This window comes from Suricata suricatta, chromosome 9, assembly GCF_006229205.1.
Source record: "Suricata suricatta isolate VVHF042 chromosome 9, meerkat_22Aug2017_6uvM2_HiC, whole genome shotgun sequence".
NCBI lineage: Eukaryota > Metazoa > Chordata > Mammalia > Carnivora > Herpestidae > Suricata > Suricata suricatta.
In genome coordinates this window covers 88,941,719-88,966,269 of record NC_043708.1, presented here as the reverse complement: position 1 = coordinate 88,966,269, position 24,551 = coordinate 88,941,719, and the positions used below count along the sequence as shown (strand labels likewise).

Sequence of the window (24,551 nt, the reverse complement as noted above, 5' to 3'; positions counted from 1 at the left end):
GGGGGGAAGGAGAGAGGGAGAGAGAGCATCTTAAGCAGGCACTCTGCCCAATGTGGAGCCCGACACAGGACTTGATCCCAGGAACCGTGAGATCATGACTTGAGCAGAAATCAAGAGTGAGACACTTAACCAACTGAGCCACCCAAGCATCTTCTTTTGTGATCTTTTAAATCAATAGATATAAGAGATTTTAAATCTATCATTTTATATATATAAGAGTTTTTAAAATGCTTGAGTACTTTAAAAAGTTTTTTCTCATGTATTTTGAATACTATCCCTTAGTAATAGGATTATTACTATTATTTTGTAATACAGTTTAAGATAAGAAAACCAGAGGTGGGGAAAATGTATGCTTCTTCCTAAATAATCACAATCAGAAAATGTCCATTGATATGAATTAATAAAATGCTACTAATGAAGTTTTGCTTTGCATATCAAATGTACATAATTGATATTCTCAAGCTTCCTATCTTACAATTTCCTTGATGAAATTCAATGGTTCAGTCCAATAAGTAAAATATGTGATGAACCATAGTTCATACTAAATGAAGGACAATAAAAGGGAACCAGGTCAGAGATTAGAAGTTCAAGTTATTTGTAGTCTTTATGTCAAATATGTATTAGAGTAGTTAAGAAAAGTTTTGTGTTCAGTGTAGTTTTATGTATCAAGTTGTGTTCTTCATTAAATTTGAGACATTTTCTCACAGGATAAAGGAGTGACCCCAAGATCTCTTTACAAGAATAACTAGTGGGGCACCTGGTTGAGCATCAGTCCGTTTTGAACATCAGACTTTGGCTCAGGTCATGATCTCACCTTTCCTGAGTTTGAGCCCTGCATTGGGCTGTCTGCTGTCAGCAGAGTCCTTAGGATCTTCTGTCCCCCTTGCTCTCTGCCCCTCCCCCACTCACCCTCCCTCCCTCCTTCTCTCTCTCTCAAAAATAAATGAACATTAAAGAAATAAGAATAACTCAGTTGAGACGTGTAAACATTCACTTTCAGAGACTATTTTATTTGGAATTGAATATTTCAGTGGCAATGCGACACATATTCCCACTGCAGGTACTCTTAAAAACTGTGTAATGAGCCCCCTGTGTGTGCTCTAACAAGGATAAATATTAGACTGAAATCACTTGTTCACTAATACTCTATACTCTAGGGTGTTCACTGATCACATTCTTTGGAGTGAGTCCCAGAAAGGCAAGAGTCAAGCATACAACCCAAATCTCCTAACTCTATAGGACCTCATGGGTGGCTTATCTGTGTTCCAACTTGCCCTCTGGTCTTGATATTCTTATTTGTATTTCCTTTGGTCTTCATTCTTCATTTAGTTCTATTTTCTGTGTTATGGTACATGCGCTTGCTTGCTTTTGCAAAACTGTCTATGAAATGATGCATGGAAGGCAAGTTTAAGTGCACACATCAGGTGGAAGACCAGTTCAACAGGTGTTTCATTAGCATTGCTTTAAAATGAATCGCACATCTAGACAAATTTCCATAGAGTCAGTGATCTGTGTGTCCCAGCACTGTCCAGTAGAACTGCAGTGACAGGTGCCTGGGTCACTCAGTTTGTTAAGCATCTGACTCTTGGTTTCACCTCAGGTCATGATCTCACAGTTTGTGGGTTTGAGCCCTGCAGTGGGCTCTGTGCTGACAGTGCAGAATCTGCTTGGGATTCTCCTTCTCTCTCCCCTCCCCCATTCTCTCTCTCTATCAGTCTCTCACTTTCTCTTTCTCAAAATAAATAACTTTAAGAAAAAAACCCCAGAACATTCCCTACATCTCATTCTTTACATTTTCACTTGGATAGACAGCCCCAGAGTAACGCTTTGAGCTTACTGCACTTCCTTGCCCACTCCCCTCTGCCAGGAGTGACTTCTATGATTGATGAGTTTGGGGGCAGGGAGTGGTGCACATGACCCGGAGCCTCCTTCCTTCCCCTTCTCTTTGGGCTCTGCCTGTGTGCACAGTACATTCAGCCCTGCTCTTTCATTCCAACAGTATTACAAAAGTAAATCCTTATATTGGGGTGGTTTGGAGGGTCTGGGTAGTTTAGAACTTCCTTTATCTACAGCTAGATGAGTCTAAAAGGGGTCAAGTATTAGCAAGTCCATTTGGCCCACACACCTATTGCCTGGTCTCCGGTAGTTTTATTAATGACAAGGATGATATGTTTATCTCCACTGATCTTGGTCTGATTCCTACAATTATGGCTCTATTGTTTTAACCTTTGGATAAGTGGAGAAAGGAATTCTTCAAATGTCCAAACTCTGCAGTGTCTCTTGATTAGCTCACTTTGTTCAGAATTTTTCGATGTGTATCTAGCTACATGACATCTACAAAACTTTTTTTAAGACCAACGTTTTTATGGATCAACTGCTATAATAATTAAGAAGTATGAATATACCTCCTGCTCCCCGAGGATTAACTCATTTAATCTCTACATTAACTCAAGGAAGGCAGGTTGTGTACTATTATTATTGTTCCCATCTTACAGATGAGAAAACAGTGCTTGCTATCAAATAGCTTGCCAATAGGAGACCCAGCAGTTAAACTCACTCAGGCCATCTGGGTTTTAACCCCACTCCTAATTGCTCCCATATACTGGCTCCTTACCCCATTAAAAGTCATCCTAACTGCCTTGAACTGGGGCTTCCTAAGTGAGGGTCTTCAGGCTTGGGTGCTGGAAGTTAAGTGATCCCAGAACGTTGCACCTAATTCTGATGCATAACTTCTAGTTGTCCATTATTAGAATTCTAAATTAATTTATGTCAGCTTATCACCATACTTTAAGCAAGGAAAAAAGCTTGCCTGAGATGGCTAATTAGCTGGCATATTCAGAAGTTACCTTTGTTTTCCAGATGAGGAGCCCTCACTGCCCCTCACTTAAAGAAATTTTAAAACATGTTTAGACTGAATTTCCAGAGCTCCTAGTTTAATTTGGGGACCAGGAGGGGAAAATGTAGAGTGTGATTCACTTACTGCAATGAGATTGGCATGCAATAGAAGAACCAAGTAAGTGGCTACACAAACACACTGCAAAGTGCCAGAACTTGGACCTTGGGCGCCAGGCACACCTTTCTTTACTTGACAGCAGTGATCTTGTTTTGATTTTCCCATCTGGTGTTAGAAATAGACCCCTTACTGGACATGACCATATTTGAACATTACATGAATTTAGTTGTTTAGCGTATTTGAGTGTCCTCTCTTCCTCCACTCTCCCCATTCCTCCAGAAGAAAGACATTCATTTCTTAGATGTTTACAACAGTAATGGTTTTTTTTTTAAATTTTCCTAATGTTTTATTTATTTTTGATACAGAGAGAGACAAAGCATGAGAGGGGGAGGGGCAGAGAGAGAAGGAGACACAGAACCGGAAGCAGGCTCCAGGCTCTGAGCTAGCTGTCAGCACAGAGCCTGACACGGGGCTCGAACCCACAAATGTGAGATCTGACCTGAGCCGAAGTCGGAGGCTTAACCGACTGAGCCACCCAGGCGCCCCAACAGTTTTGTTTTAAAACAAAGGCATTCTTCTGCTACCTGAATTGGAAATTTCACCTTCAGAAATGAAAGAACTAGAAAGACCATCTGGTCTCAACTCCAGTCCTGACCAAGGCTGGGCTTTGGCTCTCTCACCCATCAGGGCATCTCATCTCATTTTTCCAAGAGCGCCTAGCACCACAGTCCCTTCCAGAGAGGCCCTGTGGGGGCCTGATTGTCTGCTTTGTTACTTAAAATTTTATAGCTTCAAGTCAGAGTTACTTGTTTCACACTAATTGTTGTAAGTATGCCTTTTATTTTTAAAAATATGTGAGACAGTAGAAAATTAAAGAGGACGAATATTTTTTTGAAAGGTTTGTCAAAGCTGCACTGAAAGAAAAGCTTCTTGCTAAAGTATAGAGAGACCGCATGGCATTTTCTACTTTAGAAAAAATGCACGGCCAATGTTCTGTTTATAAGTACTTACTGATTTGTGTGGGTGAAATAGATAAGGTAAGGATTTTTTTGACCAAAGAAAGTAAAAATTAGCAAAGTAACTAAAAGCTATGCTGTTCATTATTATTCTCATTTTTCCTTTCTTCCATCTTTTTCTTATTCTCAAGTTAATTATAAAAAATAATGTTTTAGACTGTTTCTAATACATATTAGTAGACACTCAACATGTATTTGTTGGATCTGAAATTTAAACTTTAAATAAAAATATCACCTACAGTCTTATCCTTTTTCATTTTTACAACTCCATTCTGATTTGTGTCCATATCAAACCCATTTTCCTATAAGTTTACTCATATTGCATGAGCCTTTTTGGATTTTTATATTTGGCCTACAAAAGTAAAAGATAATACTGTAGATGGTAAAGAGAACAAAGAACTCCATGTGTGGGAATGGCTTAAAAGGGAGATTCAGATATGACCTTCTAATTAATTCTACAAATTTATCTTTCCATCAGGTTATGGGGTTACTATCCCAATCTTCTTAACCATTGTGGTCTTGGTTTTTGAACACCAACAAAGCAAAACACTTTGTTTTTCCTGATCCAGTGACGTTGTAGCCAACCAGAGGAAAGAGTATACATTTGGGAACAGAGTTATAAATTCTAGTTCTAGTTCTGCCCTTTAAACTCTATGTGACATGAGCAGGGTATTACATCTCTAAGGGTCTTTTAGAAGTGACAAAGCTCTCACTATGACTCTGTAAAGGATATGGATTTTACATGAATTTAGTTCATCTACTGCTTGTGGGGCCAGAGATAACTTTCCCAGGTTTCTTATTTACACAATGGGAACAGTATTATCTCTCACAGGATTGTTAAAAGAATAAAGTGACAGAATTGTGTGAGAATGTTTTGTAAACTCTTCGAGAATTGTACAGCTTTTAGGTGTCTTCAGGGCTTGAGATTTTGCTTTATTAATTGTTCAATTCAGCAAACATTAATTATGCCTGTGAGGACAGTGTTGTTGGTTGTGAGGACTCAAAGGTGTTCAATGGATTCTTAAATTTCCTCTGATTCCAGTATTTGCTAAGGTTTCTAGGAAGCAACTGCTTGGGCTTTTTGTTGTCTGTGGAAGGTGGAGGAAAGGGCATTGTGTTGGAAAACACTGCTTCATCTTTGGGGGTCATAGTTGAACTTCTCTTGGCGGGGCATGGGGAAAAGGCACCAATAATTGACAGAAGAAAGTGGAAATGGTATCTGAGGAAGATGTGGTTTTTTTTTTTTGAATTAATGACTATTTTCTGGCCCATCTGTGAGTTCCAATAAAGGTGCTTTCCTTTCCCTGTCCTTTTTGTTGTTGTTGTTGTTTGTTTTTGAGAGAGAATGAGATAAAATGTAGTGGGGGTCGGGGAGGGAGAGGAGAGAGAATCTGAAGCAGGCTCCAGACTCCAAGCTGTTAGCACAGAGCCTGACGTGGGGCATGAACTCACAAAATGGGAGATCACAAGCTGAGCGGAAGTCAGACGCTCTATGAGCTATACTGGCACCCTTCTTTCTCTGTTCTTAACTCCTGCTCATGTCTCTGCCTGTGGAGACCTCCCGTTATTCCATCCAGAATCTTCTACAAGGGTGTTCATTGGCTACCAACCTGATGTACTCTTCCTCATTCGCACTTTCCCATAACCCTTTGGTAATTAGACCTTTAGAACCCCTATCATATTCTGCCTTTACTAAACTATAAAATCCTTGAAGGAAAGAGGTTTTTTATTCATTTTAGTATTCAAACCTTAGATTGCCTGGATTCAGATCCCGATGTGTCACTTGGGACCTCAAACAAATTACTGAACCTCTCTGGGCCTCACTTTGGTCATCTGTAAAGTGGGAATAACAACAGAACCTACACTATAGAATATCTTCAGGAGTAAGCTCTCATTGAATACTGGTGTTACACACCCCTGAAACTCAAACATAGTTTTTGGATCCTCTAGGAATTGGGTACCCTGAGAGATACTGAAGGGGTCAGCTTCAGGAGGCCTGATCTGGGACTCACAGAGTTATGGCGTTGGTTGGGTTCTAAGACCTCCTTTAGGTTCCTCTTCTCCTAGCCCAGAACCTCTGACAAAAGCATGATGACCAGAGACTAACAGGGCTGCTACTGCATTTCTCTTCTCCTTTTAAGAATTCTTACTTTAGAATTCTTAGTGCACCTGGAAAGAGGAGCACTGCATGACAAGTGGGTGGACCATTTATTTCTCTGCATGCCCCTATTGGTCCTGCCCCTTTACATTTCCTTCTCAACTATAATGAATTTAAAAACTTGAAGGGAGCTTGTAGCAAAAAGAACTGCCAAAGCTCAGCCAGTGGGGCAGGGAAAATTGGGATGAATGAGAGGCATACAGGACAGAGATCAGGGAATAGTGAAGCAGGAGCAAGGTTTGGAGGTCATCAAAGAAAAAGATGACAACAGAGGGGACAGGGAGAGCAGGGAAAGGCTGAAGATAGGAAGGTAGAGGTCCCAGGTTCCCAGGAGATAGACAGGGAGTTCACTCAGAACCTGTGGGCTTTACAATTCTCAGTCACAGCCTTTAGGAAGTTGTCTTACTGTTGAGAGAATCCCGCTGCCTCAGTCACATGTTCTGAACCAGCAGTGGATGATGACTCCTCCCTTTGTCTACCAAAAATATAAGTTTTAAGCACCTAAGCTCAGTGCTAAATAGGAATATTGAATCTTACTGTACAGAGTTCAGGAGAGAAGCAACTCTAGGTACAAGTCAGGATCTTTCTCTACTTCATAACTATTTTCAATCACAGATGATAATAATTAGAGAACTCTAGAGTTTGTGTAAAATGATCCTCGTAAGCTCAAGGGAGGACAGGCGTAGGCCCAGAGAACATGAAGTTGTGCTGCCATTACATTCACTGAAATTTAAATGTGAGAAGTAAGACCAGGGGGAATTTTTGAAAACATTTTTTTTCTCTTTAAAAACGTAGTAGGTGACTTTTGGCTCAAGAATGGTGTACAACTCTTTACACATTCTCTCTATGGTGGGTTTGCTGTAGGCACATTGTAATTAGTCAGAAAATAACTTTTGCCTCCTCAGGCCTCTGTGATTCTTTTGCTAGAGTTGAAGAGGAGTCTTGATAACATAAACCCATTTATTCCTTTAGGGGCTTGTCACTGAGTTGTTTCTTAATTCTGTTGTGTCACAATTTAGACAAAACTGAACACACAGATGTATACCACACACACCCCTTGTCTATATTTGAGTTGGAAATTTAAAAGCTTGTGGCAGTGAAATGAGTGGATTGATTCTAAATGTAACCTCCAGGACTTGGGATGCTTGGGTAGCTCAGTTGGTTAAGCATCTGACTCTTGATTTTCTCTTAGGTCATGATCCTATGGTTCATGGGATCAAGACCCACATTGGGCTCCAAGCTGACAGTGTGGAGACTGCTTGGGATTTTCTCTCTCTCTCTCTCTCTCTCTCTCTCTCTCTCTGCCCTTCCTTCCTTTCCTTTCCTGTTTCCCCCATTCTCTTTTCCCCCCTTCCCCTTCTCTTCCTTTCCCTATCTTCAAACAAGCAAATATTTGAAAATACCCATATCTCCAGGACTTGAGAATGGGACAATTTTAATAATTTGAGAAACAAAGATAAGAAAATTTCACAGATTTGGAATGTCGGTTCATTCAAACAGAGCTACACACTTGTTAGGCTAATGTGTCAAAGTAAATTGTTAGAATTTTAGTCAATTCATTTTAGAGCTTCAAATCTTTCAGAACTTCATAAAAACCTGTATTTAAAAATGAAACTTGAAATGAACAATTCCCCAGTGTAGGAAGCAGCCAGATTTCTAAAACTGAATTGTGAAAGGTCATTTTTGAAGCTCAAATGGACAGCTGAACAGAATGATTTTATTTCTGTGAAAGATCAACTACTTAGTTTCTGAATGGTATCTGCTGTCTTTTAGAGCATTTGCTATTCTTTCCTGCCTCTTGCTCAGTCCCTGTTTTATTTTCTCTTTTCCCTTCCTTATACTCCATCATCTTTTTCTTTTTTAAAAAATATTTCTAATTTTTTCTTTTAATTTTTCTCCTTTTAAATTGTCCTTGCCTGCCTTATTTTTTTTTCTATGATTTTCAATTTCTTCCTACTTTACTTCTGTCTTTTCCCTATCAGCTTTGCCTTACCCCTACTCTTAAATCATAATACTAGGGAATTAAAATATGTATATGGAAGCATTTCCAGTTATCTTACTTATTGGCGGAAATTGTATATTTTTCATTAGTAATTATCAAGATAAGAAAGTAGAATTTTATATATTTTCTGCCAAAAAAAAAGTAAATGAAGTGGCTGTAAATTTATATGATACCCTATTAGCCTTGCTTATATTCTGATGTTTAAGGGTATGCTCAACAGGAACAGAGAAGTAGAGAGAAGGTTCTATTTGAGGCATATGGCAGAGAAGTGGAACAGGATTTTACCTCTCACTTGTTTTTTCTAAGGCTCTCTTGGATTGTTAGTAAGTAGTAGGGGGTAATACAACATAGAAGGCTTTCAACTACTCTTCCGTTCTCAAGTATTCTTTATGATTTTTTAAAAATAGGCTGATCTGCTTCTTCTATCAAGTAGTGAGCCACATGGCCTCTGTTATATTGAAACTGCTGAGCTTGATGGGTAAGTTATTAAAGTTAGAATAATGAATTAGATTGGTTTTTAATTTAGCAGTGGTAGCTTTAGGAACAGAACATAACCTAAATCTTATTTTTCACTTAATTTTCTTGGAACAAATAGGATTATAACTTGCAAATTCCATCCATTAATTACTTTGTGGATCTTTAGAAAGCTCTGTCTTTTCTCTTGAATTTATTTTCTTTGAGAAACAGTGAGTTAAACAAGTCTATGTCTATTTGACCTGATGGGTCCTACCCTTGATTTGGGCAGAAACTAAAATAGTGCTGAGAGGGAAATTTATGTCATTAGATGCATACACTTGTAAAGAAAAAAAGTCTCAAATCAATAATGCAATATCCCATGCTAAGAATATCTAAAATAACAGTATAAACCCAAAGTGAACAGAAGGAAGCAGATGAAGACTGACTAGAGCAGAAATCAGTAAACTTGAAAGAAGAAAACAAAAAGAAAAAAAATGAAACAAAGGGCTAATTCTTTGAATATATCAATGAATTTGATAAACTTTAGAAAGACTGAAAAAGAAAAAAAAGACACAAACTGGCAATATCATGAATGAGCCAGGGGATATTATGACAGAACCTGAAGATGTCAGAAGGTTGAGGAAGTCCTACAAACAACTATATACATATATATTTAACAACTTAGATGAAAAAGAGCACTTCATCACAACACAAAGTACTGCAACACGCTCCATGTGAAATAGACAATTTGAATATCCCTGTAGCTATTAAGGAAATTGAATTCAAATGTAAAACCTAAAGCTATAAAACTTTTACAGAAAACCATTGGAGAAAATCTTCAAGATCTAGGGCTAGTCAAAGAGTTCTTAGGCTTGACACAAAAGGCATATAATTCATAAAAGGAAAATTGGATAAATCAGATTTCATCAAATTAAAAATTGTTAGTGTGCAAAAGGCTTTGTTAAAAGGATGAGGAAAAACAAACTACAGACTAGGAGAAAATATTTGCAAACCGTTTGTCTGACAAAAGACTTTACTCTTGAATATTTGAAAAATGCTGAAAACTCAATATTAAGAAAACAATCCAATTAGTAAATTAGCAAATGATATAAAGGGACATTTCTCTAGAGATGACATACAGATGGCCAATAAGCGCATAAAAAGATGTTCAACATCATTAGCCCTTAGGGACATTAAAATTAAAACCACAATGAGATGTCAGTACATACCTATCAGAATGGTTAAAATTAAAAAGAGTGACAACTTCAAATGCTGGCAAGGATTTAGAGAAACAAGATCACTCACACACTGCTGATGGGAATGTAAAATACTACCATCACTCTGGAAAATAATTTTGCAGTTTCTTAAAAAACTAAACATATAACAGCCAGACACCCAAACATTTCACTCCTGGACATTTTGTACCATAGAAATAAAGACTTAAGTTGACACAAAAACTTGTACACGGATGTCTATGGCAGCTTTATTTGTAACATCCAAAAATTAGAAACAATCTATATATGTTCAACAGGTTGAACAAACTGTGGTATATCCATATCGTGGGACACAATTGAGTAATAAAAAGGAATGAACTATTGATATATTCAACAACATGGATAAGTCTTCAGAGAATTATGATGAGTAAAAAAGTCAATCCTAAAAGGTCACATACTGTATGATTCCATTTATGTAGCATTCTTGAAATGACAAAATTATAGAAAGGGACCACTGGTTAGCGGTTGCAGGAGTTAAAGATGGGTTGGAGGAGGCAGGGAAGTGGGTGTGGCTACAAGGATAAGAAATCCATGTGACGGCAGTCTTCGCCATCTTGACTGTGTCAGTGTCCATTGTGATATTGTGACATTGTGATATAGTTTTGCAAAATGTTGCCATTGGAGTAACTAAGTAAAGAGTATACAGGATCTTTGTGTATTATTTCTTACACTGAAAGTCATTTTGAAGTTTCAAGTCAAGATACTGAGGCATAGGAAGTAAGACTATGGCCTGACATGACACAAAGTATTAGTTAGGAGTCTTGGGGTTTATTCTTCCCTTTTAGTTTACACATCTGAATATGAAAATGAGATACTGGAGAGAATCCTGAGGAAGTAACTTAAAAAGATGACAAATGTTGATGAATTACATGTTGTGTAGAGCTACGTTAAGGAATGATGTCTGTCTTGCCTAATTGGTGTCACTGTCTAAGTTTGCTTAAAATGATGTACACATTGGCCCTTTGGTCTCAACACCACTATCTCACTCTTGTACTTCAAGCCTAGCTCAATGTCTACCTGAATTATGAGGTTCTTCTTGAGTATTTCAACCCCTACTCATTTCTGCCTCTTAGGAATTGATAGATTTGGCAAAGAGTGAATCATGAGATTACTTTTAATCAAGGTAACTGCAATTACATATCCAACTTAGTGTTTTCTGCAGAAAGCTATTTCACAAAGGGGTGTTTTTTTGAACTGGTTTCATGCTGTCTTATCATTGTGAAACTCCTTTAGGGGAATTTTAGATTAAATGCCTTTTCAAGTACCTGCTTCTTCGTTCTCTTAATTCAGTTATTTCATGATTTGTCATTCCAAATGGTGATATTTGCTCTTTACCTACCACTTTTTTCCCCTCAAGAGAACAGTAACCCTTGTGGGGCAGCACTGAATCTCATGGGTGACTATCAGTACTTGCTGACTGAATGAACTCACTACTAAACATTTCCACAAAAGAACTCTCACAGATGATGTTAAGCTACAGTAGAAGAAAACTAGGTTGAACTCAGTGAGAAAACCATACAAGATGTGAGTAATGGCCATAGAATCTTCACAACTGGTCATTTCATGAGTACCACAGGGCCATCTGTCCAATGTGTGTGTGGTTCTGCCTGAAAGAAGATGGCCAGCTCACTGTGACCTGCTCAGTTCCTGTCTGCTTGTACGATTCCAGACTTCTGGGATTTTTGGCTTGATTCTCCCCAGGACAGAAAGCTATATTCCCTTTCCCATATAAATTTCAGCTACTGTGAAATTAGCCATGACCATCTTTTACAAGTAAAATTCCCATGTAGATAGTAGACTCCAGAGTGATACTGGCCTCCTTTATTTGGCAATTGTGTTTCCATTCCTAATGTGTTTTGTAACTCATGCATGATGTCTGAGTAGGTTCGAATGAAACCATATTTATTATGTCCTCTGTTCTTTCAAGTAACAAAACAGATTACTGTGTTGTTATACAGATGTGCCGTGGGTGGAATGCCAACTCCTGGGAGCATGCAAAGCCATGTCCACATTACTGAGACAGTGTGAGAGGTGTGAATGACATTTGAAGGGAGTTTCTTGAATCTCTTATGTTGGATTTTGCATGCACTGCATCTGCCGGATTACATTATGTAAGATGCTGTTGGGCTGTTCCATATAAAAATTCATGTCGTGCCAATTAATTTTATAGAGAAACGAACCTGAAAGTCCGCCATGCACTATCAGTTACCTCAGAACTTGGAGCAGATATTAGCAGACTTGCAAAGTTTGATGGTAAGTGTTTAAAGCAAATGGACAAAAATCACAAAACCAAAAAGTAAGGTAATGAACTAATTATCTGAAATTTAATTCATGTTTCTTTTTACTTGGTGGAAAGACATAATATTCTTCAGGCATCAAAGTCTGTAATCTCTTCTCAGGCAAAAGAGTAAAAATATTTACCAAGGGGAGAATGGCTTTCTAAGTTCATTGTTTATTTCATCCTTGTTTCCTTTTCTGTAGATCTCATTTCCTATAGTCCCACAATACCCTTCCCTTGCCTGACCTGTGCAGATTTTCTGGGGATGAACACAGTCATACTCGTACTTCTAGCTCTAGGTCTAACCATGCATCTAGTCTCTGACTCCATGACAAAGACCAAATACTAGACTGCAAAATTTGCCAAGAAAATAATGCAGCCTCATATATTTCTGTATCTTGCATAGTGCCTGGCATAATGTCTTAAAGGCAGTAGGTGTTCAGAAAGAAAATTCTGATTTATTCATCAGTAGGTCAGCTGTTGCTCTTCATTTGAGACCATGGTTTCCTTATCACAACTCTCACACCCCTCAACCCAATCCCTTCTTCTCAGCCTGGGGAACCATCTCCTCTGCTTGTTGTGTTCCAGCTATACCTTGTTCTTTTCTGTTAAGGTTGTCACCAAGAAACAAAATCCTTTAGGAGTTAAAGGAAAGCATAATTAATTGTGGGAATGTAGGTACCAGAACAGGCAATGGGAGAATCTTGGGGATCTTCCTCCCATCTCTCAATGGTCTTTTGCTTTACACATTTGTATATCTGTCCTTGAACACCCATGTTTCCATATAGATTGGTTTTATTAATTAATGAATCTTTGAGTTTGAGCCTGTCTTCCAAGTATTTTCTTTGGAGTCTACTAAAGAAAAATGTGGTCAAGGGTCTTAGCATGATCCCATGAGTTAAAGCATAGGCGAATTTTAAATTGTAAAATTTCCCCATTGCACAGCCTAGATGTTGTATTGCCTGTACTTTACATTTGCTTATAAACTCTGGAGTATGTTAGTATTTTAATCTCACTTAAATGAGTGCTGTTATAATGTTTATAGAAAAAAAATTCCTCTAGTTTGAGATTTAAGTCAGGGGAATATCCAGGAAACTTTGAATGGCCCAAGAAATATTTTGATTAGAGTAAAACAAATTGCAGATTTTCTACTAAGTAATTTTTTCAATGAAATTTTACATTTAATAAATCCAAGAAAAGTAAATTCTTTTCATGAATCAAGATACTTGCTTAAAATATTTCATAGAATATTTATGGACTCCTAAAAGGGCAACCTAAATATAATTTACATTACTCATTTCTTTCCTGGCAGAATTATACCTTTATTCCTCAGTCAATCTGTGAGGAGGTAAAAATTCATGCTTTTTAGTCTTCTTTACCATAAAAACATAGAAAACGATTGTTAGAATTACCCAGTTCACTTTTTTTATACTGTGATTCTATACTGTGATTCAGTTTAGACAACTCTGAACTCTTAGTGGTGTTAACAGTAAAAGGTTATTTCTTGAGCATGTCACAATCTGATGTAGGTCACGTGGCCCTCTCCATCTTACAGCCATGATGCCTAGACTAAGGGCCTCTAAGGTCACGACACTAAAGCAAGGATTAGATGAAAGAGACACGCTGACTTTTAACTGCTTCTTCCTTTCACATTTCATTGACCAGTGTGAGTTAGATGGACCTGGCCCAACTGCAAGGGAGGCTGGGAAATAACAAGCAGAGATATTTGTTGAGTGCTGACTGTCTTTACCATACCCTCCAAGAACTCTGATCATAGGTCAACGCCAGGGTAGTGCATCAAGGGCCAGGCTGGGTTAGATTGATTCCTTACATACAACCACAGGAATGGGGCCAAGAATTCTCCTTCGTCAGAGTAGGACTCCTCTTACTCTCAGTCTCCTCTACCTTGTTTGGCCTTTTCTGCTTCTCATAGCATGTATCACCATCTAGCGTACTCTATAACTTACTTATTTTCTTATTTATTATTGACTGTCCATCTCTACTTGCTGCAGGGTAAGTTACCCAGGGATCTTTGTTTTCCTCACTGTTAGATGCCAAGTTCCTAGAACAATACTAGCCCATAGTAGGTGCTAAATAAATACTTGTTCAGTGCATGAATAAACGGTTGCAAATGCTGGAGATGAGGGCAGGATCAACATGAGGCCCCAGAGAGACAGGGGAGATCAAAGTCCTAAGGCCAAGTGATTGAGAATGGTGGGTGGAAGGATGGGGTGAAGTGGAAACTTCCTGATGGGAAGGATAGGATAAAGGATAAAGCAAGAGTGCTGGGTGCTTTACTCTACAGGACAGGTGGCTGAGAGAGGGCTCGTCTAGAGCGGTGGGTTTCCTAAGGCTGTTAGCTCGGAATCCTGTTTCAAACAAAATTTAACACAGTGGCACCACATTTACATCAATAGAAGTGGTGCTGCTCAGGCTGAAGCCAGAAAACATTTCCTCACCTAAAATAGTTCCTTTTTATAGATGGGGTATGCTGAAAGGTTAGGAGACTTGCCTCTTATTGAAAAAAGTTTTTGAAAATACTTCATAGAATTTATTTTTAAAGTGCATTAATAATTATTACATACTAGATGTGGCTTGAATTTGCTTCATGGAGCATAGGTAACTCACCAAATCTCTAACATAATTGTTTTCTCAAATAAGAGCAACACAGACCTCTCTCTCTTTTTTTTTAAAATCATTTATACTTAAACTGTGGTTACTTTTCATTTTAGAACTGAACTAACAATGAGATTTCTGTTGAATTTACTCTTTTGTTCTTGAATTTTGGGTTGAATTTCAATCTACCTTAAAGTTTAAGGCAATATTCTGAGTTGAAATTTATTAAAGTATGATTTCCTATTTCCAAGAAAGCATCTTGGAATAAATAGACGGATTAAGGAGAAATAAATTAGACACAATATACAAATTAGATTTTCCCTGTTAGCTGCCAAATTTAAAGACCAGGAGGGTGATGCAAGATGTGGTATGGAAAGTCTTTGAAAGTGTTGGGACAGTTAATAAACACTAAATCCTTCCTAGTAAAGCTCTTGCTTTCTTAAAGCCTCCAGCTTTCCCTCCACTCCCTTCTCTCCAAGCCCTAGTTTAGACACGTTCATTTCAGTTTCTCCCTGCCTGACACATGAATTCAAACCCTCTGTACTGTAAGCCCACATTTCTCTACCCATTTCTCTCCTTCCTTACCTCCCTTTCTTACTAGTATGTAAGCTTTATGTTAGCTTACTTGTGCTCTCAGCATGCATTATCTCATTTTCTGTAATTTTCATCACTCTCCTCATATTAATTAACTAGTGAAATCCATGTATTAAGCATCTCCTAGGGACAAGATGTATGAAGTGTGTAGGATTAGAAGATACCTCCACATGTATTACCTACTTTCTTTTGATCCCTTTTCTTCTCCTTTCCTTTGTTTTCCCCTCCTTCTCCCCCTCACTTTTTTTTTTGGTCTGCTCTGTTCACCTTTTTCATAATGGTGACATCACTAGATTTCAGGTTTTCCTCTAGTGACTAGAAAAAAACCTCCTTGAGTTATGGGAATTAAAACCACATAATGCATCCTTTAGTTTAAACTAAAAGCATGATATCAACATAGTGTACATTTGGAAATGCTCTGCCTAGCTGTGGCGTGGTCTAATAGATGAGACAGACATGTGAGGCACACCCTTTCCCGTGCTCTGTCTGTGCTAAGTATATCTTTTAGCTTGTGACTTCTGGGCAAATCTGGGTATGGTATTATTTTTGCTTCTAGTTACCATGTGGTTTTTCTTCTGAGACTTTGCCAAAATACTTTCTCTAGCACCAAATTATAGTTCGTTAGTTTTTGAATTGTAAGTGCACATCTTCCAAGTATTTGAAGACCTGAGTTTCCTGTTCCTAGAGAAGTCCCCATTGGGGACACCAAGGCTCAAAACTGAGATGACTAGGGCCTTAGGGTATCCCTTGTAAGTCTTTCTGCCTCCTCACTTTTGCACCTGAACCCATGGACAGTGTCTTGCTAGTGACGTCTTTAGGCATGGCAAGAAACTTTCATTCACTCAGTCACCTGTCCATTTACTCAGTAAATGTATATTTCACACAATGACAAGGGATTTGCTAGGCCTGCAGATACAGTGGTTAATAAATCAGACCCAAGCCTTGCTTTCACAGAGCTTATAGCCCTGCAGAGAAGACAGACTTGAACAAGTGCTCATTCCCAAAAAACGAGCCAAATTTAGTTTGGTAAAGGTCCTAAAGTTCTCAAGCCTTAAACATGTTGTTGATACATAAACACACTCACTATATACCAAGCATTGTTCTAAGTAACTGTACACATTATCTTATTAAATCCTTAGAGCCCTGAGAGGAAGAGATTACTCTTGCCTCCAATTTATGGGCAAGGAATTTGAGATTGATAAAAATTGAATAATGCTCCCACTGTCACATGGTTACTAATTGGAGGAGCCAGAATATGAACCCACGACTGTTGTCAAAGCCTAGTTTATGGAAGGCCACAGAGGCTGTGAACCACAAGCAGAAAGTCTGCATTGGAGAAGGAGGGAATTAGCATGACAACCTAGCTTCTGATCAGGATAGGAAATAAATATTAAGAATACTCTAAGGGAACAAAATTAATTACCAGAGATCAGATGACATCATCATATTTTTCAAAAGCAGCAGTGTTCTCAGTGATCTTGAATGTCAGGATCCTCAACAAGAGTTTATAGAAGAGTAGGCCAAATATCGAGACCAGTACATGTGAGACAGTGTTTTGAGTTTTAGTAGGTAAATCTGTTTACTTAAAAAGTTTTTATATAAATATTTTTATACATTTCTAACATCAGAAAATAATTGATACATAGTCTGTTGAATTTTTTAAGGAAAAATAAGTAACTTGATCTAATATTATAACAAGTATAAAAATAGAGCAGACCATGATTTTTCATGTTAAAGTTTTATTGGAATTGAAAAGCTTTTTATAAATAAGTAACTGAAGATAGTTGTCAGATATACATTTGTAAACTGGACATTTTTATGCCTTGGGGAAAGTGCTGGATATAAATTGTCCAAATGTGTTTAAGAATCTGTTGCATATTGTTACTGACTGGACTGAGATCTGTTTTTTTGCAGTTTATGACAAGTTTACATATTTTGTATGACTGTTAATACTGAGTTCTGAACCAGGGAAAGGTTGACTCTTTATTTCAGGAATCTTTGTGTATTTTGTGGTCCTTTCTAAAGAACAGCATGTGTGTAATTAAAACACACAAAAACAAGCATCTCTTTTTGGTTAAAAAATAAGGCTTGGTTAGAATCTTATGACTTTTTACTTACCAGGTAATTTCCCATTCACCTGGACAGATGCACAGCCCAACAGATTAGCTGATAGGATTGCAGGGGACATAGATTCCATCTAAAGACAAGAACAATAGCTTCCCTGGTATCAATATGGCCATTATCGGGGTGATGATGGTGGCTGAGACTTCAAGGTTGAAGAATGAAGAGGCTTGAGAAAATAGGAAGGTGCTTCTTTCTAAGAAAAAAATACTTATCACATCATCAGGGCAACAATTAATAGTCAATCTCCTAAATTCTGAGAAACTCTTGGCTGGAGAAACTCTTGAACAGCAATGATGATGTCTTACTCAACTCAGATAAGTTGTCTTATTAAAGAGTTGCAGTGCAGATAATTAATAAATAAGGCTAGTAATATACAGAGAAAGCTAACTTCTCTGGAGAATCATGGAATACTGGGTTTTGAGTTCCATTTTCATGATAACCTGTAGATTTCCACTTGGAGGTAAATGCTTTAGGTAAAGAAAGTTATTAGGTTGGTAATTAACCAACAACCCAGATCACTAAACTTAGAGCGCTGAGGAAGGGTGAGAATAAAATCTTGTGAATTTTGTCTAGGATGGACCTAGAGCCTTTTTATGTGACTGTGAACTGGGAGAATTGCTATCTGCTTTCATATCTGTTCTCTTCAGGGGGGAAAACAAATTTAAGTAGCTGGTCTGATTAGATTTGTCTCCTCATTGACATGATCTTTTCCCCCAGTTGTTTCATTGTCCATTAAAGATGACTTTTTGCACTAACTTGTTGGGATGAGCACTGGGTATTGTATGGACACCAATTTGACAATAAATTATATTTAAAAATTTTTTAAAAAATAAACCTGTTTATAGTGAACAACTATTTGAGAGAAAATGCTATTTTTCCCAAATTATTTTCTCATTCGTTGTCTGTTTACTGCCTCCAACTCTTTTCCAATACTATTAGCAAAAGGAAGAAGGGTCCTAAAGTTTTTCCTTAGTCTTTATTATGGTTTATGGCTATTGGTTTGCTTCTAATGTGCTTTAAGGTTCATGCTTCCCCCCCCCCCTCCCCCCCCCAGTATTCTCAGATCTATTTGTATCTTGTTAGAGTTAGGTCAACGTAAGCCCTTCATGGTGGCTGGCCTCCTAGGTCATATAGTCCTCTTTATCATTATCACCATGGAAACATACCCACTTCTTTCATTCATCTTAAATCTACTCTAGCACCCGTTGCATTCCCCATCTTCTCTTTTGAAACCGTATAAGTTTTTTTCTATCTCTCCAACAAATATGCACTAAGATCCTATTATGTAGGTGGTATGGTAGGCTATGGGGATACAGAAATGAATACAGTGCTCCCTTCAGAGGAAACTATTTACCCTTTTTTGGAAAAGGGAAGAAAAAGTTTGGAAGCTTTTGTTTTATGCCAACAAGGCTAAGAGAGGGGAGGCTGAGTACTTTTGAAGATTAAAAAAAAAAAGTAGTTTGGCTTTGTTCCCACCATTTTGTTTTGACCAGGCTCTGTATTTAGTACTTAAATAAGTGGGACCACACTCTTTGAGAAAGGCTGAATTGGGGCTTGGCCTCCAAGAACCGAGGCAGAACCCCTTGGCCTTACTGCCTATCCCTGTCTAGAACCACACCCTTGGTGTCAGGCCAGAAGTTGAATGAGCCTTGGGGCCAGGGAGGAACAAGCCAACATGTTCAAGGCTGTATTTGTCTCCATGTCACTCTTTGCTTGCAACAATAAAAATGATCAAATGAGGCTGTTTTTTATATTCCAATTGGCAAGGACTGTGTATCATGTTGTTTTTGCCCAAAACACATTTTTATTTATTTATTTATTTTTCTGGTGGCCAACTTTGAAGACTTGAGAAATTGAGTTGAGTCAAGAAACTGGAATAAGCTTTAACGGTTGCTATCAACCCAATATTTTATGAAGGTTTTGCTCGAGTTTCTACTAAAAATTCAAGGTTCTAAAAAATTTAGGAATGAAAATTATTGGTCACGAGGAAAAGATTTTGAATTCTTAGAATTTAGAAAAAAAAATCCCCTCTTCCACCACATAATCGTTCAAACAACTTGGGCCAGTTGAAGTCAGTTTTAATTTGCTTTTTAATACCAGTGAGAGGCCATAATGGGAGCAACCAGAATTCAGCCACTTCCCTTTGTGTCAAAAATGAGTTTGTACAGATTATTTAACCTCACCCAAATCGTCCTGCCAGCACTCTCAATTAGTGGTGGATGTCTGGGAAGCTGCCAGTGAATGCCCAAGTGGATGCTATTTAGCTAGCACTTTTGTCATAACTGGGGAAAGGAAAATGGGACTTGGAAAAAGTAGTCCTGAGTCTCCACGGTTCTCTCTCCTTTCTGTTTTTTTGCTTATTTTTGTGTTTTTCATGCAAGATCCAATGTTAGTAATCAGGTTGGTCAGGAGTCATCAGGCCATGTGAAAACTGGGGTCACCTCTAAGAGTTTTAAAAGGAAAAGCTATCATCATAGGAAGGAAGGGTGTCGGTTTAAGAAGCCTCTAGGTTCAGGTGCTCGGAGAGTGATGTGACAGAGAACCACAGAGGCTCTGTAGGCTGGGCTGGTCTCCTTTCTCTTCAGTCAGTGCTGAAGACTTCCTTTTTTATTTTCCACATTTCCACTTTGAATGTTCCTTTTGCCTTTGATTAAACACGTGTACTTTTTTTTCTGGAGAAGTGCTAATCTTACCCCTGACTTGAGTTTGAGCCCTGTTTGGATCTCCCCACCACCTTCCTTTTTAATTCCTTCCCCCTTTTTGCCTTCTTCTCTTCCTCTGTCTTTCAAGTCTTGGTAACTCATACTTATAAAAGTTTAATCCCAACCGTTTGCAGTGCAAATGCATTTATTCTAATAGTTGTATTTTGTGACAAAATCCATACAAGATTATTTCTGGTTTCTTTTTCTGTCAAAAGAACCCCTACCCTGAAAGTGTATTTTCTTATTGAAATAATGGAACGAATTGATTTATTGATTTGGAATGGGCACACCCTTGGTTTGGAATGGGCCTGGAATGAAAAAAAAAAAAAAAAAAACTGGAAACATCTTCTGGTCAGGTTGGGACAAGTTATATGGTGGCTTTGAGAGTCCCCAGACCTCTGCATCTAATCAAGATAAGAGGCATAGAACAGCTGAAAGGAATCACATGCATTCTCAGGCACATGTGGCAAACAAGGCCCAGGTTTCTTGGGGAGGCGGGGAGAAGATATAGTAGGGCCCCCCAAATTCTGATTATGAGCCTAGAAAGGCCTGATCAACTTTGGTTGTGAGACTGGAAGTATATCATCTTAGCCCGTGTGAAAGTTCACAGTAAGTAACAAGCGACAGAATAGGAAAGACTTTTAGGACAGTCCCTGCTTTATCTTTTCAGAAATCATTGTTGAAAACTAGAAGTAGAGGCAAGTGATTTTTATTTAAGGAAAAAAAAAATCCCATGGCTCTCAAGGTTTCTATTGTTATTTGGACAGTACAGAAAGCTGTGTTAAAAATATAAATTTCCATCTTTGTACTCACCTCCCCCCCAAGCTTATTTTTCCTAGCACAGTCTTGTATACATAACATCACACTGTCTAAAAGAGAAGGAGAAATACCCTGTGTACTAGAAGGAGGATGGCAGCCTGGTACTGCAGACTTGTAAGGAGAGTTTGAGATGAGTCATAAACAGGTTTTGTTTTTGTGTTTTGTTTTACAGGGACTGTTGTCTGTGAGGCGCCTAACAACAAATTAGATAAATTCATGGGAGTTCTCTCTTGGAAGGACAGCAAGCACTCCCTCAACAATGAGAAGATAATCCTGAGGGGCTGCATTCTGAGAAACACCGGCTGGTGTTTCGGAATGGTTATTTTTGCAGGTACAGCTGACTGCCCGGGGCTGGCTATGGGGGAGTCCCTCCTGAGATATGCATGGGCAGTCTGCCTCTCTCCAGGCTGGATGGGCACCGTGCCTCTTTTCCCCACAGGGTGCTGCTCTGGGTTGACTGCAGAGGACAGCACCACTCCCTGCAAAGAGTCTGGGGGGCCTCCTGTGTGAGCAGCCACAGACGTCATGATCTTATTCTTAAGGGGTGCGTGGGCTCTCATGGCTTGGTGGGTGCTGGATACCTAATGTTTAATGTCTCTCTCTTTATCTTCACCTCAGTCACCCCCATCCTTGTGTGTATTAATCAGCTGGCCTTTAAAGTGGGGGAAATATATGAAACAAAGCCCCCCCCCTCCCTGTTCTGCTGTTAATTTTGTAGTTTGAAAAGGTCAAGCAATCCTTTTGGAAAGATTTCTTGGAGATCTGCAATCATTTCTGTTTATACTCCGTAGCTGCTTCTACTATTTGTCAGTGAACAGTGGGTCCTGGAAAGACTGCATGATGGAGACAGGGAGGGAGGGAAAGTGCCTATTACTCTCCCACTGGTCATTTTCTGCGTCTCTACTTTATCTCTACAGGCCCAAGGTGGGGTTCTCCTGCTCAGGGAGCTTACAGTAGCTCCCTTACATAAAGCCACTCAAATTGTACTCATGGCTTCAACTGCCAGCCCTGGATTTTTAAAAATCCTGTTTATTTTGACACTGAATTAAGATGTGTTTTTGGGTCCGTTGACTGTGTGCAATCAAAATTGGAATGTTTTTCTGAACTGACTTTCCTCAACAACAACAAATGTTTATTAAAGACTCAAAAGTGTTCCAAACCTGAAAAAGGCCTCCCAACTCCTCCTAAATACTTTCAGCTGTGGGTGTTAATAAGGCTCTTGCTGCTTGGGGTATTGCCATTGTAAGGACTTGAGAAATCCCTAGAAATATGGAAGTATGTATGCTTTTATCTGGGGGTGAATCTGCTTTCATACTTCTCTCATCAGATGCTTTTATTCATAGTCAGGGAAACAAACCTGTGATCACATATTTTCATCTCCCTTGCATTGAAAAAAGAGCTAGGCTTTTATATCAACCTCCCCTTGTCTTCCCTCATAATGAAGGGGAGACTTCTTGAAGGTTCTTTAATGGGCAGGACCCTCCTGGTCTGCTCCCTATCATCATAGAAATCGAGGAGCTTTATCCTAGGAACGGGCTATAGCCCAACGTTTTGTTTGCACTTTTGTAAACTTGTCTGGAATGACTAATTCAGCACTTCGGTTCAGCTACAGCATGTTATGCTGAGACAGCTGCTGTGAGCCACTCAGAAGCTCAGTTTTCCTTCATAAGGTTTGCTCTGCGGGAAAATGTGCCTACCTACCAGGAAGTGGGTAGTAAGTTGAACAGGTCTCTCTGGGCAGGTTTAATAAAAAGCTCACAGAATTTGGATTGGACAGAGGTGGGTTCAGATTTGTTTACCAGATGTAGGATGTTAAGTCTTGGTTACTTAAATTTTCTAAGCTTTAATTCCTTCGGCTGTAACGTAGGGATAACGAATACATTAGAGAGTCACTCTAAAGTCTCAGTGAGACAGTGCATGTGGAAGAGGATGCTTGATAAATGTTACTTTTCTTCCTTCTCTGCTTCTTCCTTCTAGCATCAATTCCAAATGCACTTGCCTGCTCCATAGACTGAGAAGTGGGAGTGGGCACTGCTCTTTGGATCTTGGCAGGAAGAAGTGGGAAATATTCTCTTCTTTTGTGTATGGACTGGAGGTTCACTGGACTTTCATGGGGCAGATCTTTGTAAAGCACAGAATGCCTGCTTTGACTTCAGTTTAGGGACAAATGTCAACAGGAAGCTTAACTAGAATGGTGGCAGGCAGGGAATGGTTGGTTTCCATCAGTGTCAGATTAGAAAAATGAGTCTCTCAGAACCCTGAATCTTAAGACGTCTAATTTGGAGAATGAGTTCCAAGTGAACACTTAGATCTTATGAAGGTTATCCAAAGTTAATTATTAACTATTCTTTCTATATTACTCTGGTTGTACCTATCACTAGGGATTGTATAAGGAATATAGCTGATGCAGACATGGTTTACTTCACAAATATATAATTTACAAGTTTCTAATATACATAACCACTAGGCCATGACTCCCTGTTAATAAATTTTCTTTCACTTAAGACAGAAGGAAGTCTTGTTTCTGAGTGTAGGAGTCTTACTCGTTTAGGGAATCCATAGGAGTCAGCACCATTTGATGCATGGTAGATTTTTGTGTTGGATGTCTTCCATTTGTCCCTCCAGATGTACTCTCAGCTTTTCCCACTCTTCTTTCTGCCTTGGAAGGCTGACTTGTATGATTTACAGTAATAGGTTTTCTTGAATTTTGGCTTCTAGTTAGGAAGGGTCTCTGGGAAGAGATCAAAGAGGTCAAGATGTTTATTTCCCCAAACTTCTTCCCTGTGTGGTCACTTTAGGCTGACTGGGACCCTCAGCATAAAGTTTCTCTGTCTTAAAGGCTGCAAACTTGATACTGTCCTTTAGGGTCCAGTTACTACTCCCTCCCCTTACGCTTCCCCCTGGCTTAGAGAAACCTCTTGATTTCTACTGAGTCTTTGGTTACTACATTAGCCTTTTGCTTCCTCTACATCCCCACCCACACTTTTGTGAAGAGTCCCTTTATAAAAAAATTTTTTTTTTCTCCAGTTATCCGTGTTGAGTGTGTCATCTATTTCCTGTTTGGAATCTGAATGAGTCATAGTTTTAAATACACATTGATTGAATGGGTCAATGAATTAATGGTATATTTCATATAGTTTTAAAAATAGTGGTTAAGAGCAAAAGCTTCTAAGTTAGATATATCTGGTTTTGAACTCTGGTTCTGATCCTTACTAGAAAAGAAATGTGAGGCAAGTTACTTGAAATACTTAAAATTTTTTTAATGTTTTATTTATTTTTGAGAGAGAGAGAGTGTGTGTGTGTGTGTAAGCAGGGGAGGGTCAAAGAGAGAGAGAGGGAGACACAGAACCCAAAGACAGGCTCCAGGCTCTGAGCTAGCTGTGAGCACAGAACCCAATGTGGAGCTCGAACCCATGAACCATGAGATCGTGACTTGAGCTGAAGCTGGACACTCAACCGACTGAGCCACCTAGGTTCCCTAATTGTTTTTAACATTTATTTATTGTTGAGAGGCAGAGACAGAGTGTGAGCACAGGCGGGGCAGAGAGAACGGGGACAG

The 24,551-nt window shown here is 38.8% G+C and overlaps 1 protein-coding gene across 9 annotated transcripts in view; it reads left to right on the top strand.

The window, feature by feature from the left end:
* ATP8B4 (ATPase phospholipid transporting 8B4 (putative)) overlaps positions 1-24,551 on the top strand; it is a 256,052-nt gene that overhangs the window by 135,707 nt on the left and 95,794 nt on the right. For all 9 annotated transcript variants that reach the window (XM_029950435.1, XM_029950438.1, XM_029950434.1 and 6 more), the window contains 3 exons: positions 8,537-8,607; positions 12,030-12,112; positions 21,165-21,323. In XM_029950435.1, coding sequence (XP_029806295.1) covers positions 8,537-8,607; positions 12,030-12,112; positions 21,165-21,323 — 313 coding nt within the window. The remainder of the gene's footprint in view (positions 1-8,536; positions 8,608-12,029; positions 12,113-21,164; positions 21,324-24,551) is intronic.